General features: G+C 40.1%; 1 protein-coding gene across 1 annotated transcript; it reads right to left on the bottom strand.

Annotated features, from left to right (window-relative positions):
* Window positions 1-14,425: 14,425 nt before the first annotated feature.
* Window positions 14,426-17,122, bottom strand: LOC309961231 (caprin-1-like). The gene has a single exon (XM_082838288.1). It carries the CDS (start codon window positions 17,099-17,101, stop codon window positions 15,215-15,217), a length of 1,887 nt encoding a protein of 628 aa, XP_082694414.1. The 5' UTR covers window positions 17,102-17,122; the 3' UTR covers window positions 14,426-15,214.
* Window positions 17,123-17,392: the final 270 nt, after the last annotated feature.

Genomic DNA, 17,392 nt, shown 5'->3' with positions numbered 1-17,392 from the left:
TGAACGGACTGGGAAGAGCTTTGCAATGAGTTGCAAAGATGATGGCCATGGGAGCCTGCAGAAGATCATTAGCGACCAATTGTATTGTCCATGACAGCTTTCTGTTTAGATGAGATATTAGTACCAGCCTTATAGAAATAGAGATCAGAAGGAGAGAATCCTGTGAATCAAGCTGAGGACTAGGAGATAAGAACCAGAAAATCTGGGGTCTAATCCTAGCCTTGACAGTGACTTTATATATTTGGACAAGTTACTTTAACTTTTGTTTCTTAATAGCAAGTGCTAACTATGAGGGAACTTACATTGCAATAACAAATACTAACTACAAGAAAAATGACAAAGCAATGCATTCAGGTAAAATTCTTTATCTGAAGAAGATGTGGGAATAGAAGTCACTGTTCACCTTGCAGTCCATATCATCTTTTAAGTGTGTGTGTGTTTTAGTATTAATATTTACAATTTTTTATGAAATAATGGAAAAATAGTTGCTATATTCCAGCATGTAACAATTGAAATCATTCTAAAATGTTGGCCAAGTGGTGGCAGCATTAACAGAGATCAAAGCCTCATAAAGATATTAATTGGCCAGATTGCATCTCTTAGATTATTCATTTCCCAAAAGAAGGAAAATGCAGACTCATTTTGTTAATCACACGTTGAGAGATTTTTGGAACCATAGGAAAGGGAATAGTCAGTCTTATTCAAAACACTTTTAAATATTTATCTCTAATCCTGAGAGACATTTCTTAACAAAGAAAGTATACTGGCTGAGGCACAAGTGGTCAGGGAACACAGTAGAGAAGTAATGGGATATTCTAGGGACAGACAGCCAAGAGCTTAGAAGATTTACAAATTCACTGAAACAAATATGGCTTGATTGTCTATGACTAAAAACTTGAACTTAGATAGGAAAAACTAGAAAATAAAATGGAATAAAGTGTGGAATGTATTTTAAAGCCACACAGACTAAATAAAATATAAACCCCATTTTGTAATGAGATTTAATATCAGGAAGTTCCTTGGAAACTACTGCATTATGCAACTTGCCAAAGAAACATGTTATTATTGATAGAGGGGATCTGTTCACTTCTAGCATGGTAATTAATTATTTATTCTAATGTGAGAGAGAAAAATAGACCTATGTTAATAGATTTCCAGGGATCTAGTAAATCAGTACTTGAAAAACTGTACGGAAAAGGAAATCTACATCTTTTTGCTTGGCAGAAAAACAAGGTAATAAAATATTAGGCGGCGGGCCCAGATTTGCATTTTCTGTCGTCAGTTTAAAATTTGTAAGTGGGTTATATTCTAAAATTTTTAATCCAAGTTAGTTGGTTAGTATTTGAAACGTTTTTCCTCTAGAAATAAGGTTCTGGATGATGGATTACTTCACAGAATTACCCTGGTCCTGACACACCCTCAACACACACACACACACACACACACACACACACACACACATTTCTATCAATTTCATTTTACTCATTTGAAGATGGAAATAATAACTTCCCATTAGGGTAGTTTGTTGTCAGCCTTAAGTAAGGTAAGGTAAGCTAAAATTCTTTTTGCATTGCAATATCCTACAAAATATTAATTATTAATATACTCTAGTACTATATGTTTAGCTTCTCTTTGGATTAAATCACCCTTTGTAAACAAGGTCGATAACTAAATGCTACTTATAAGGTTTCTCTAGAGGAAAGTGCATTGTGTGTCAAGAAGAGGCTGCAGCAGATCAAGAAATATGGAGTCCCCAGCTGTGGTGCTGCCAGCCAGCCATCTGGCCAACAGAAATATTTCTTCACTGCTTCCCCTCCCTTTTCCAGCTGTAGTGATAGCTATTTCCCGAAAGCAAGGAACAGCTATTCTCATTCCTCTGGTGGGCCCATATCCTCTGTTTACCATATTATCCTCCCTTTTTTCATAGTTGCCTTGCCTCTATTCTCTAGTTGTTTCATGCATATGAGATTTGTTTCTTTTATTAGATTCTAAACTGTTGGGAAGCCAGACCTGTATTTTGCACCTGTAGACTCAGGGCACGTAGCACAACTATAGGCACAAAATTGGCACTTGACAAATGCTAAGTAGAGAACAGGAGGGCACTTTTCCAGGTAAAGTTAATGCTATTACAAAGCTAGAAGGTGAAAATAGTCCTGTTGCCTCCAAGAAGCATTATATAGATTGAAGGAGAGGCAGTAAGATCCAAACCACACGGAGGAGTGGTAATGACCACATAAAAGATTTATGAGCCATGGCCAAGCCTGAAGATATTTGAGAAGAAAATCACTTGATAAAAATGTTTAATAAAAGCAGTTTCTCAAGAAACAGAGAAGTTCTATATATCAGAAGTTTCGAAACATAATTTTATTTATTTATTTGGTTGTGCTGGGTCTTAGTTGCTGCATGGGGACTCCTTAGTTGGGGCATGGGAACTCTTAGTTGCAGCATGCATGTGGGATCTAGTTCACTGACCAGGGATCAAACCCTGGCTCCCTGCATTGGGAACGCGGAGTCTTAGCCACTGTGCCACTAGGAAAGCCTCTAGAAAAACAATTTTTTAACAGGAAAAGTAGATGGCATCTATTAGGAAAGTCATTTTCAGGAGAGTAAATTTAGGTTAATGCTATACTGAGTAAATCTAAGAAATTATATCATTCAGGCTGCAAGGTAGATGTCTAACTCATCTTCCTTGTCATCTGCACCACCTACAATAGATAGATAATTACCTCTACTTTCCTTATTTTGAGCTGTGTTGACTTAGCTAAAAGCTGAAATCACAATTACAATAGTTAACATTTTAAACACTCACTATGTGCCAAGACTATTTCACCTGCTTTGGATGGATTATAACATTGAATCATTGCATTAATGTGATGATTTAGGAACCACTGAGGAAACTGCTGCTCAGAAATTTTAATCACCTTGCCAAGGCAATACTGCTCACAAGTGGTGGAGCCAGGGTTGGAACTCAACAATCATTATTTCTAAACCACATTTCTCAACCAATATGCCATAACACCTTCCAAATATGAAGAAAACTTATTCACTTAGGTGGTCTAAATCTGTGTTTTGATGTGAAAACAAAAACCCCACCTCCCTCTAAGTTAATGTATATGCTGTCCTGTGCTCTAGATCCATTATAATCATTGCTTATACTTTCGATCCCCAACTGCCCTGTCTGTTGGCCCTTCCTTCTTTCCTTATTTTCCACACTTTATCCAGTTGAAAACACTGCACAATGGCTAACCCACTCATTGGCGGTCTGTGGCTAACTTTGGTTATGTGTTAGTGGGAGACAGACAGCAAGAGGGCTGGCAAGTGAAGGGGTTGGGTTGGTTTCATCCTTCTTTTGTCCTTCTCTGAAACCCGTAACTCATTATGATCCCAAACAGTGTCTATCTTCTGCCTGGCTTCTCACCAAGACTGGCTTTGAGGCTAGACATACCTAGGTTGAGGTCAGGGTGTGTGATTTTTCATCTTTTGCAGCAGATGTAAGAAGAAGCTCAAAAACAATGGGGAATGCAACTTCTACTATGTGCTTACTCTGCACCAGTCTCGCTACTCTATGTAAATTGTTTCCTATGATCTTCACAACAAACTTTGGAGGAGGAAAGTACTCTAATTATTTCAGGAGGAAACAGGGTGGTCCTAGTTTTAGAAAAATGCCCACATTCACACCACTTTAAATGACAGAACAAGCATCAGGTTTAACTGATTCCAAAGCCTGTGCTCTTTGCATCCCAGGGGCTGGGAGTTATCCAAGAGTAAAGAGTTATGGGGTTACCAGCTCCCTGCATGAATACTTCTTGATAATAAAAACTATCCTTTTGGGAGACCTTCAAGATGGCGGAGGAGTAAGACATGGAGATCACCTTCCTCCCCACAAATACATCAGGAATACATCTACGTGTGGAACGACTCCTAAAGAACACCTACTGAATGCTGGCAGAAGACCTCAGACTTCCAAAAAGGCAAGAAAATCCCCATGTACCTGGGTAGGGAAAGAGAAAAAAGAAAAAAAGAGTCAAAGGAATAGGAATGGGTCCTGTGCCTCTGGGAGGGAGCTGTGAAGGAGGAAAAGTTTCCACACGGTAGGAAGTCCCCTCACTGGTGGGGACGGGGGCTGGGGAGCCTCAGAGCCATGGAGGAGGGCGCAGCAACAGGGATGCAGAGGTCAAAGTGCAGAGATTCCCGCACAGAGGATCGGTGCCGACCAGCACTCACCAGGCTGAGACGCTTGTCTGCTCACCCGCCAGGGCGGGCGGGGCTGGGAGCTGAGTCTCGGGCTTTGGAGGTCAGACCCCAGGAAGAGGACTGGGGTTGGCTGCATGAACACAGCCTGAAGGGGGCTAGTGTGACACAGCTAGCTGGGAGGTAGTCCAGGAAAAAGTCTGGACCTTCCAGAGAGACAAGAGACCATTGTTTCAGGGTGAGTGAAGAGAGCGGCTTCCTGCTCCGTGTACCCACAGACAGCAGAGCACTGCCTGAGCGAGCTCCAGATACGGGGGTGAGCTGCAGCTATCATCTTGGACCCCAGAGGCAGACACGGCCCGCTACCACTGCTGCCTCTGCCACCAAGGGTCCTGTGTGCAAACACGGGTCAATACCCACACCCTCCCGGGAGCCTGTGCAGCATGCCACTGCCAGGATCCCATGACCCAGGGCCAACTTCCTTGGGAGAACGCATGACGTGTCTCAGGCTGTTGCAACTACACGCTGGCCTCTGCCGCTTCAGGCACTCCCCGCATACAGTTATGACTACTGTACCCCTCCCTATCCCCAGCCTGAGTGATCAAGAGAGCTGTAATCAGCCACTGCTTTGACCCCCTCCTGTCTGGGTGGGGAACAGATGCCTGAGGGCAGCCTACATGCAGAGGTGGGACCAAAACCAAAGCTGAGCCTGGGGAGCTGTGTGAACAAAGAAGAGAAAGGGAAATCTCTCTGAGCAGCCTCAGGAGCAGCAGATTAAATCCCCAAAACCAGCTTGGTAAACCCTGCATCTGTGGAATACCTGAATAGACAACGAGGGTTCCCAAAATTAAGGCGGTAGACTTTCGGGGCAACTGTGAACTTAGGGTTTGCTTTCTGTGTTTGATTTGCTTTTGGTTTTATGTTTCTCTTAGTTTAGTTTTTAGTGTTTGTTTTCATTTGTGGTTTTGTTTATTGGTTTGATTGCTCTCTTCCTTTATTTAAAAAACATTTTTTCCCTCTTTTTGTGACTCTGTGTGTGTTTCTTTGTATGATTTTGTCTGTTTAGTTTTGTTTTTACCATTTGTTTTGGGGCTCTGCCTGTTAATTTTTTCTTGTTTGTTTTCTTCCTTTTCTTCTGTGACATGCGGCTGGCAGGGTCTTGGTGCTCTGGCCAGGTGTTGGGCCTGAGCCTCTGAGGTGGGAAAGCTGAGTCCAGGACGTTGAATCACCAGAGACCTCCTGGTCCCAAGTAATATTAATCGGTGAGAGCTCTCCCAGAGATCTCCGTCTCAGCACTAAGACTCAGCTTAACCCAACGGCCAGCAAGCTACAGTGCTGGACACCTAATGCCAAACAAGACAGGAACACAACACCACCTATTAGCAGACAGGCTGCCTAAAGTCATACTAAGTTCACAGACACCCTAAAACACACCACCAGACATGACTCTGCCCACCCGAGGGACAACATCCAGCCCCACCCACTAGAACACAGGCACTAGTGCCCCTCAACAGGAAGCATACACAAGCCACTGAACCAACCTCACTCACTGGGGGCAGACACCAGACATAAGAGGAACTACGAACCTGCAGCCTATGAAAAGGAGACCCCAAACACAGTAAGTTCAACAAAATGAGAAGACAGAGAACTATGCAACAGGTGAAGGAGCAAGGTAAAAACCCACTACACCAAACAAGTGAAGAGGAAATAGGCAATCTATCTGAAAAAGAATTCAGAGTAATGAGAGTAAAGATGATCCAAAATCTCAGAAATAGAATGTAGAAAATACAAAAAACGTTTAACAAGGACCTAGAAGAACTAAAGAGCAATGATGAACAACACAATAAATGAAATTACAAATACTCTAGAAGGAATCAGTAGAAGAATAACTGAGGCAGAAGAATGGATAAGTGACCTGGAAGATAGAATAGTGGAAATAAGTACAACAGAGCAGAAAAAGAAAAAAGAATAAAAAGAACTGAGGACAGTTTCAGAGACTTCTGGGACAACATTAAATGCAACAACATTCGAATTATAGGGGTCCTAGAAGAAGAAGAGAAAAAGAAAAGTCTGAGAAAATATTTGAAGAGATTATACTGGAAAACTTCCCTAACATGGGAAAGGAAATAGTCAATCAAGTCCAGGAATCACAGAGAGTCCAATACAGGATAAACCCAAGGAAAAACAGAAGACAGATATTAATCAAACTATCAAAAATTGAATACAAAGAAAAACTATTAAAAGCAGCAAGGGAAAAGCAACAAATAACATACAAGGGAATCCCCAAAATGTTAACAGCTGATCTTTCAGCCGAAACTCTGCAAGACAGAAGGGAATGGCAAGACATATTTAAAGTGATGAAAGGGAAATACCTACAACCAAGGTTACTCTACCCAGCAAGGGTCTCATTCAGATTCAATGGAGAAATTGAAAACTTTATAGAGAAGCAAAGTTAAGAGAATTCATCACCACCAAACCAGCTTTAAAACAAATGCTAAAGGAACTTCTCTAGACAGGAAACACAGGAGAAGGAAAAGACCTACAAAAACAAACCCAAAACAATTAAGAAAAAGGTAATAGGACCATACATACTGATAATTACCTTATATGTAAATGGATTAACTGCTCCAACCAAAAGACACAGACTGGCTGGATGGATACAGAAACAAGACCATATATATGCTGTCTACAAGAGGCCCACTTCAGACTTAGGAACACATACAGACTGAAAGTCAGTGGATGGAAAAAGATGTTTCATACAAATGGAAATCAAAAGAAAGCTGGAGCAACAATACTCGTAACAGACAAAATAGACTTTAAACTAAAGACTATAACAGAGACAAAGAAGGACACTACATAATGATCAAGGGATCAATCCAAGAAGAAGATATAACAATTGTAAATATTTATGCACACAACATAGGAGCACCTCAATACATAAGGCAAATGCTAACAGCCATAAAAGGGGAAATCAACAGTAACACAATCATAGTATGGGAATTTAACTCCCCTCTTACACCAATGGACAGATCATGGAAAGTGAAAATAAATAAGGAAACACAAGCTTTAAATGACACTTTAGAGCAGATGGACTTAATTGATATTTATAGGACATTCCATCGAAAAACAACAGAATACACTTTCTTCTCAGGTGCTCGTGGAACATTCTCCAGGATAGATCATACCTTGGGTCACAAATCAAGCCTCAGTAAATTTAAAGAAATTGAAACTACATCAAGTATCTTTTCCAACCACAATGCTATGAGACTAGATATCAATTACAGGACAAAAACGTAAAAAATACAAATATATGGAGGCAAAACAATACACTACTAAATAACCAAGATATCACTGAGGAAATCAAAATATACCTAGAAATAAATGACAATGAAAACATGATGACCCAAAACCTATGGGATGCAGCAAAAGCAGTTCTACGAGGGAAGTTTATACCAATACAATCCTACTTCAAGAAACATCTCAAATAAACAACCTAACCTTACACCTAAAGCAATTAAAGAAGAACAAAAAACCCAAAGGTACCAAAAGAAAGAAATCATAAAGATCAGTACAGAAAAAATGAAAAAGAAATGAAAGGAACAATAGCAGAGATCAATAAAACTAAAAGCTGGTTCCTTGAGAATATAAACAAAATTGATAAACCATTAGCCAGACTCATCAGGAAAAAAAGGGAGAAGACTCAAATCAACAGAATTAGAAATGAAAAAGGAGAAGGAACAACTGCAGAAATACAAAGGATCGTGAGAGACTACTACAAGCAAGTGCATGCCAATAAAATGGACAACCTGGAAGAGATGGACAAATTCATAGAAAAGCACAACCTTCCAAGACTGAACTCAGAAGAAATAGAAAATATGAACAGACCAATCACAAGCACTGAAATTGAAACTGTGATTAAAAATCTTCCAACAAAAAAAGCCCAGGACCAGATGGCTTCACATTTTGAATTCTATCAAAAATTTAGAGAAGAACTAACACCTATCCTTATCAAACTCTTCCAAAATATAGCAGAGGGAGGAACACTCCCAAACTCATTCTACAAGGCCACCATCACCCTGATACCAAAACCAGACAAAGATGTCACAAAGAAAGAAAACTACAGGCCAGTATCACTGATGAACATAGATGCAAAAAGCCTCAACAAAATACTAGCAAACAGAATCCAACAGTGCATTAAAAGGATCATACAATATGGTCAAGTGGGGTTTATCCCAGGAATGCAAGGCGTTTTCAATATACACAAATCAGGCAATGTGATACACCATATTAACAAATTGAAGTAGAAAAACCATATGATAATCTCAATAGATGAAGAAAAAGCTTTCGACAAAATTCAACACCCATTTATGATAAAAACTCTCAAGAAAGGGCATAGAGGGAACCTACCTCAACATAATAAAGGCCATATATGACAAACCCACAACCAACATCATTCTCAATGGTGAAAAACTGAAACCATTTCCTCTAAGATCAGGAACAAGAAAAGAGTGCTCACTCTCACCACTATTATTCAACATAGTTTTGGAAATTTTAGCCATGGCAATCAGAGAATAAAAAGAAATAAAAGGAATCCAAATCAGAAAATAAGATGAAAAGCTGTCACTGTTTGCAGATGACATGATACTGTATATAGAGAATCCTAAAGATGTTACCAGAAAACTACTAGAGCTAATCAATGAGTTTGGAAAAGTAGCAGGATACAAAATTAATGCACAGAAATCTCTAGCATTCCTATACACTAATGATGAAAAATCTGAAAGAGAAATTAAGGAAACACTCCCATTTTTCACTGCAACAAAAAGAATAAGATACCTAGGAATAAACCTACCTAAGGAGACAAAAGACCTGTATGCAGAAAACTATAAGACAGTGATGAAGGAAATTAAAGATGATACAAACAAATGGAGGGATATACCTTATTCTTGCATTGGAAGAATCAACATTGTGAAAATGACTCTACTACCCAAAGCAATCTACAGATTCAATGCAATCCCTATCAAACTACCACTAGCATTTTTCACACAACTAGAACAAAAAAATTTCACAATTTGTATGGAAACACAAAAGACCCTTAATAGCCAAAGCAATCTTGAGAAAGAAAAATGGAGCTGGAGGAATCAGGCTCCCAGACTTCATACTATACTACAAAGCTACAGTAATCAAGACAGTATGGTACTGGCACAAAATCAGAAATATAGATGAATGGAACAGGATAGAAAGCCCAGAGATAAACCCAGGCACATATGGTCATCTTACCTTTTACAAAGGAGGCAAGAATATAAAATGGAGAAAAGACAGTCTCTTCAGTAAGTGGTGCTAGGAAAACTGGACATGTAAAAGTATGAAACTAGAACACTTCCTAACATCACACACAAAAATAAACTCAAAATGGATTAAATGCCTAAATATAAAGCCAGACACTATAAAACGCTTAGAGGAAAACATAGGCAGAACATTCTATGACATAAATCACAGCAAGATCTTTTTTGGCCCCCCTCCTAGAGAAATGGAAATAAAAACAAAAATAAGCAAATGTGACCTAATGAAACTTAAAAGCTTTTGCACAGCAAAGGAAACCATAAACAGATGAAAAGACAACAAACAAAAAAACTGACAAACAATTAATCTCTAAAATATACCAGCAGCTCAATATCAAAAAGCAAATAACCCAATCCAAAAATGGGTGGAAGACCTAAATAGACATTTCTCCAAAGAAGATATAGGGATTGCCAACAAACACATGAAAGGATGCTCAACATCACTACTCATTAGAGAAATGCAAATCAAAACTACAATGAGGTATCACCTCACACTGGTTAGAATGGGCATCATCAGAAAATCTATAAAGAACAAATGTTGGTGAGGGTATGGAGAAAAGGGAACCCTCCTGCACTATTGGTGGGAATGTAAATTGATACAGCCACTATGGAGAACAGCATGGAGGTTGCTTAAAAATCTAGAGTAGAACTACCATACGACCCAGCAGTCCAACTACTGGGCATATACCCTGAGAAAACCATAATTTAAAAAGAATCATGTACCATGATATTCATTGCAGCTCTATTTATTATAACCAGGACAAGGAAACAACCTAAGTGTCCATCAACAGATGAATGGATAAAGAAGATGTGGCAGATATATACAATGGAATATTACTCAGCCATAAAAAGAAACAAAACTGAGTTATTTGTAGTGAGGTGGATGGGCCTTGTGTCTGCCATACAGAATGAAGTAAGTCAGAAAGAGAAAAACAAATATCATATGCTAACACATATATATGGAATCTAAAAAAAAAAAGTTCTGAGGATCCTGAGAACAGGACAGGAATAATGATGCAGATGTAGAGAATGGACTTGAGGACACGGGGAGGGGGAAGTATAAGCTGGGACGAAGTAAGAGAGTAGCAGTGACGTATATACACTACCAAATGTAAAATAGATAGCTAGTGGGAAGCAGCTGCAAAGTACAGGGAGATCAGCTGGGTGCTTTTTGACCACCTAGAGGGGTAGGATAGGGAGTTTGGGAGGGAGACGCCAAAGGGAGGGGATAAGGGAATATATGTATACATATAGCTGATTCACTTTATTATACAGCAGAAACTAACACACCATTGTAAAGCAATCATACTCCAATAAAGATGTCCAAAAAATCCACAAACTATCCTTTTGTGAGTGATTGCTAGGAACCGGGCTCTTTGCTGAGAACTTTGCATGTGTTACCTAATTTAATCCCTCACAACTCTATGAAATAGGTACTGTTATGCTTATTGAATATCAAGCATTGTTCTAAACCCTTGACATGAATTACTTCATTTAGTCCTCATAACAACCCTATGAAGTAGCTATCATTATCATCCCTGTTTTACAGATGAGGAAAATAAGCCCCTGATCAGGTAAATCATTTGCTCAATGTCACACAGCTATCAAGGGGCAGGATTCACTTTGGAGACCATACTTCTATGCTCACTGAGCTCAGCTGCCTTTTACCCTTCATGTTGTCCCCAGAGCTCTCTTCCTAAAACTTGGATCCAGTCATATCCATCCCCCTCTTAATGACCTGCAATAATTTCCCATTATTTATGAAACAAGTTCAAAAATATTTTGCTCAACATTCAAGGCTCTCCACAATTTGGGTCTCATAACTTTCTATCTTATTTCTCCTTTTGACTAGCTGCTCTATCTACTCTGGACTAATTGCCACCCTAAACTAGCCAATCATACTCAGAAATTCATGATATTTTTGCAGGTTGGAAGACTTTTCTTTAGCTTTCAAAATCCAGATCAATGTTCAAGCTATCTCAAGTGGTTCTCTTCCCACAAAGCCTACCTTGTTTTCTCTTCACAGAGTAACCACTGCCTTCTTCTGCCCTTATTTATACTGACATAATATCGTGTCTTTTGCTCTGCTCTGTATTATACTGTGGTGTTTGTTCCTCTTCCATTCAGATGAAACTCTGCATCTCTTGAGGTCAAGGACTCTGTCTTATTAACATCCCAGTGCCTAGCATTCAGTATAGATCGTTGACATTCATGAACATTCCTGAATGAATGAGTATGTGAGTAAGTGAATGAAAGTACTGAATATGTTTTCAGCTTTGTGGGAAAAACAGAAGTTCGAAGTGTTAGTGAAATAAATTAACTTTCAGAGTAAATAAAAATTATTTCTGTATTGCGTGCATGTTTCAGATAAGTGTGCAGCAATATCTTCTGTTTTTGATAAAACTAGCACATCAGAAATATGAATTTGTTCAACAAGACTTTGATGCGAAGGAATTGTTCCTTAGTTGGAGAGATGAATAAAGTTGGCTCTATGATATTAGATGAAGATGGAGAGCACTGTTTTTCAAACCTTTTTTTAACATAACTCAAGAAATTGATATTACATCTTGACTGCATGATCTATTTGTTATAATACTTCCTAGCTGTATTACTAATAGTGCAAAATTTCTCCTTGGGGACTATTTAAGAGTAGCATAGGCAAACTCTCTTTCTGATGATGTTTTAAGCTACAGCCCTTGCCACTCTTAGAATTCACCCTGGAATTTCCTGGCTCCTTGCCGTTGCTTTTGCTCTGTACAAATGCTCTTCATCTTCCTTCCCATGTCTCCCACATGTCACCTTGCACCCAAATTCTTAGTCACAGAGGTGACTAAAATGTCCCATTCTCCACGATCCCCTGAGGGGGGGGGGACTACTCTTATTCTCTGCTACCAATACATCGTGTTTGTTTGCATTTATAATAGCATTGATCATGTTTGCTTACTTCTGTCTCTCCCAGTGGATTATAAATTGATTGCAGGAGGGGATATCCCCCTGGCATTTAGCCTCATGTCATACTACTGTCCCCAAGCCATTCTAGTCTCCATTCCATTCCTTTAGTGTGCCAGCTCTTTCCAATATTATGGCCTTTTATTTTTGGTTTCCTCTGCCTGTGTGGTAGACATCTGGGGGAAGTCACAATTCGTTTTCTGTTTTACTCAGAATATGACTGTCTAGTGAGAGACTACATTTCCTACTTGCCCTTTCATCGAGGTGTAGCCATATTACAAAGCCAACTGACATCAGTAGCATATGAGTGCAAGGGATTATCTCATTTAACCCTCTCAACAACATATAGAGAAGGCACTGAAATTATCATTATGCCACATCACTAGGAAGAAATAGGCTTAGAAAGGTTAAATAACTCAGTCAAGTAAAAGTTTATCCTTTTAAGGATACTCTTTGATGCTCATATATCTCTTGTGAGTTTGGTTTGCAAGAATCGTGTCTCTAGAAGTCTAGAAGTCATAGTGGAGAAGACAGACCTGCCCTTTTAGCCTGGATCCCCAGATGACTTTACAGAGCAGAGCCTGACTACTGACCCTGTACTGGAAAGGGAAAGAGAAGTGAGCTTCTGTCTTGTTTAGTCATTGAATTTTAGTCTATTTATTAACCATTACTCCAAACTGACCTGCCCTGAAACACCTTTCTACCAGTAGTAAAACCTACTGATACTTCAGATCTCAGCTTAAATATTCTTTCCTCCAAGAGGTCTTTCTGGGCCTCTCAATCTAAATGGTTTTCCTTATACATCCTATTTATGACTCAAGCTTGTCTCGGAGAAAGCTCAGCACCAGCTAGAACTCTTATTTATTTATGTAATTGTTCGTCTCTCTCCCTCCCTAGATGTAAGCTCCATGAGTGCAGGGACCACATCTGCTTATTCACCAGTACTAACGCACTGTCCAGCACAAGATTGGCTCCCAATGAAGATTTGCTATGTAAATACAGCTAATAGTAATAATTTGGGCACTAACTGTCTCTTATTGAATATTTTCAATTTTCAGGAGTTGTACTAAGTGTTTTACATACATTATTTCATTTAATCCTCTCAACAACATATAGAGAAGCCACTAATAGCATCATTATCCCATGTTACTTGGGGAAAAAATAGGTTTAGAGAGATTTAGTAACTCATACAAGTGTCACACAATTCAAAGCTTATATTTTCCAGCTGAGACTCTCCTCTTGGGAGTAGGATTAGCAAGAGTCGGGTGCATAATATCCAGACAGTTCTACTAATTGAGAAATCCAGGATTTCTGCTAATTGAGATCCAGATGCTGATGAATGATGACTACACAAAAGCAGGCCAGTTTAACAATAATATGTCTGAACACCAGCTGACCTTATGTAATTGGAACATTTACATTCTTGTCTCTATATAACTGCAACAGAAACAAAGCCCAAAACACTGTTTATAATTTAAAAACTATCATCTAAACCCTGTGTAGTTAATTCAAGATGAGGCATGAATAAACGTTCTTTCTAACTCTGTATAACTCTTGAAGGGGCAACTACAAGATTTTTTGGTGTTTCTTTTTTCTTTTTCTTTTTTTTTTTTTATAAACATGTTTTATTTGTTTGCTTATACCATCAGAACTGAAACTACTGACTGTCGTTTCCCTAAAATAGGGAAATCAATCTAAAGCACATACTGGTGCTTTTCAAAAGATAGCAATTTAAAAGGGTGGTAGCAGCAGGCATTTGATATCTTTTTCTTTTAAAAACTTTCAGGCTTCAGGAAAAACATGTGACCAAGGTTGTTTCGATTATCCATTAGAGATTTTCATCAGTACCTGTACCAATTTAGGTGACAATACAGCAAGATCCAAGGATTAGTGACAATGTACATCATAAGGAATGATATATAGTGCCAATCCTTACAAAAGTCATTGTCAAAGAAACTGTTAAGTGTCCAAAAAGGTATCTAAATATTTCACATTAAGTACAGAAGCGGCCATCCAGATTAGATCCCTTATTTGTTGCATATTTTTCAAAAAGTGCCAATCAAAGCCTAATTTTGCATTTTGGCTTTGTCTTATACAGTATCAGCTGTTAAAAAGCAATTTGCATGTGTTTTCAACCACAGTCGTCTGGCCAGAGAATGAACAGTGCTGTGTCAAACCCTAAGGCTGCTAGCCAGCCTTATATGTGTGATTAAGGACCCATGCATAATTTGGTATGCATCTAAATGTTCAGTGCTCCAATTTAACTGGAAAAGCTGTGAAATGCAGTTGTTATGCCAAACCACACTCCATTCCTTCCATCTTCCTTTCAAGGGAAATAGTTTTGTCAATTACCACTGAATAATAGGGCTGATTTGTAGATTTTATCCAAAGTCAAGTCAATCTTGCTTTTTCCAAGCCACTTAAAATAACTATGGAGATACCACCCCGTTAAAGTATATGATGTTTTACTCCTAAGCAAGGGTGAGGAATCTGAGTATCATGTGCAAGACTCAAGATGACGTTTAGGACAGAACATGCAGAGTAAAAATAGTTTCCTTCCATATCCAGGTAATATAAAGCTGACAACTGTAGTCCTGTCTTTATGGGATGAAAACAGTCCCTTTACAATAAGTTTCCTGAAAGGGAGAACAAATAGATAATAACTCTTCTGGTAACATATTATGGTACACTGGTCAGTGTGTTTTTGGCGATTAAACATAATCCTGTGAATCAGATTAATTCACTTGCTGAGTGTTCATTTGCGGCATCCCTCTGTTGGGTCTTGGGGGCCCTCCACGACCTCGTGGGGCTCCCCGTGGTCCACTCTGCCCAGAGCCTCGCTTGAAATTCTGCTGATATCCATCCCGCTGATAGCCAGAGTAGTCCCGGGGAGCACTGAACTGAGACTGTGTATATCCACTGTTTGGAGTGTTAGAGAATGAAGGGCGGTAACCATCATATCCTCCTCTGAATCCATTAGCAGGTCCCCTGTATCCATTCATCAAGCCTCTAGCACCACGGGAACCTCCACGAGACACACCACGACTGTTGTAATAGGGCTGACTGCTACGTGGAAATCCAGTGTTCTGCTGGGGAGGCTGCTGGTGGTTACCAGTCACTTGATGGGTCTGGTCCTGGGAACCATGGTAAGTGCCAACCACTGTTTGAAGCTGTTCTTGCTGAAGCTCTGTTTGTTCTACTTGGTGAGGCTGACTGGAAAAGCTCTGGTTATAACTGGTTTGGTACTGATTTTGCTGTTTTAAAGTTTCTGGTTCATTAACAGGAGGAACTGGGGCATTCATATTGAACACCGTTTGCATGGATTGGAATGGAGCTGCGTTTACATTGATTCCACTGCTATGTAAAGGTTTGCTTGTCCCAGCCTGGAACACCTGAGGCTGAGAAGCAGCAGGAAGGGATGATGATGCTGTAGTCTGGTCTGTATTTAAAGAGATTGTTGCCTGAATCTGGTCAAATGGTTCCTTTTGTGGTCGTTGCTCGGTAGCATGAGAAGGCTGGTACAAGGGTTGAGATGCTGTATATCCCTCACTTGTAGATGAAACCAAAGGAACCTGTGTAGCTTCTGGTTGTACAGAAACTTGATTAGGTTGAGCAAGTCTAGATTCAGAATGAACTGGAGGGCAAACCAGCTGGGGTATGTCCATGTTCTGTGCTGGATTCATAGGCTGCGCAGATACAATGGCAGGATCAAGGGTCTGGTTTTCAAAATCCAGCATTGAATCCTGTATGAAATTATAGGGCCCCTGCATTTGCGCCGTAAGGTCCTGTACTCGCTGTCTTCTCACGAGGGGATCTGCCTGAGCCACTGGGGTCAAAGAGTGGGGCTCTGGTACTGAAGGAGATGCAGCCTGAGGTTGCTGCTGGAGTGAATTTACCACCTCAACTGTTTCAACTGTCCACTCATCTACCTGCTCCTTTTCACCACTGCTGAACTGTGTTTCTGCCATAAATTGTCTATTTACATACTCTGTTGATTCAACTTCACTTTGTTCAGTGTATTCTTCTGCAGGCTCAGGTTCAGCTTCAGCTACCTGGTCTTCAACTGCAGGTGCTGAGGCTGCCTCTTCTTCCTCACACAGCCCATTCTGGTGGTTGTGAGTGCTGTCAAAGTAGTTTGACTGGAAAACACGCTCAACAATTTCCTTTAGAGCTTTATAGGTTGTTCCACATACAGGTTTTTCCTTCCCTTCTAGCAAGTCCCACAGGTGAATGGAGGCATGTTGATACTGCTCATTCAACCTCAAGCTCATGTCCCGTTCAGGGTCTGCTAATTTGTAGAACTCATCCAGCAACGACAGTTCCTCTTCTGACAATATTGGCACTCCATTCAAACCTTGCTTGAGGTCAGTTCTCACTTCGTCATCTCCCAATTTGTCCAAAACATACTGCAGCTCAAGCACAGTTTTTAAACGTTTCTGTTCAGCTTCTTCTCTCATAAGCTGCTCCCGACGTGCTGTCTTCTTTATTGTTTTCTGAATATCTTGGCTTAATGCCATGAAACTCCTCTGTAGTTCTTTCACAAACTCCAAGTTATTTGTGACTTCCTGGTACTTAGATACAGCATCCAGCTGATCTTGATTAAGCCTTTCCCCTTTGTTCATTCGTTCCTGATAATCATCAAGCTTGCCCTGGTAACGGAGCGGACAAGCCCCAAGGATACAGGACGCAGGCCACCCCAACTCCACGAGGCGGTCGGGTGGACCCTGAACGCCCCCCACCCCGGGACCTCTTCATTTTCCCCCGCTGACCCCTCGAAGAAATGGGGCCTCGGCCACGGAGAGAGGGGCATCCATCGCACAGTTACGCCCGGCGACGGCACAGGCCCCCACCCTCACACAACCCAGTCCCAAAGACCAAGGGCCTCTTTTTTCTTTTTTAGAGTCAAAGATTCG

This window comes from Leucopleurus acutus (genome assembly GCF_964270905.1).
Source record: "Leucopleurus acutus genome assembly, chromosome: 4".
Lineage (NCBI taxonomy): Eukaryota > Metazoa > Chordata > Mammalia > Artiodactyla > Delphinidae > Leucopleurus > Leucopleurus acutus.
Note: the sequence above shows the minus strand (reverse complement) of the source record. Positions and strands in the feature narration are given on the sequence as shown.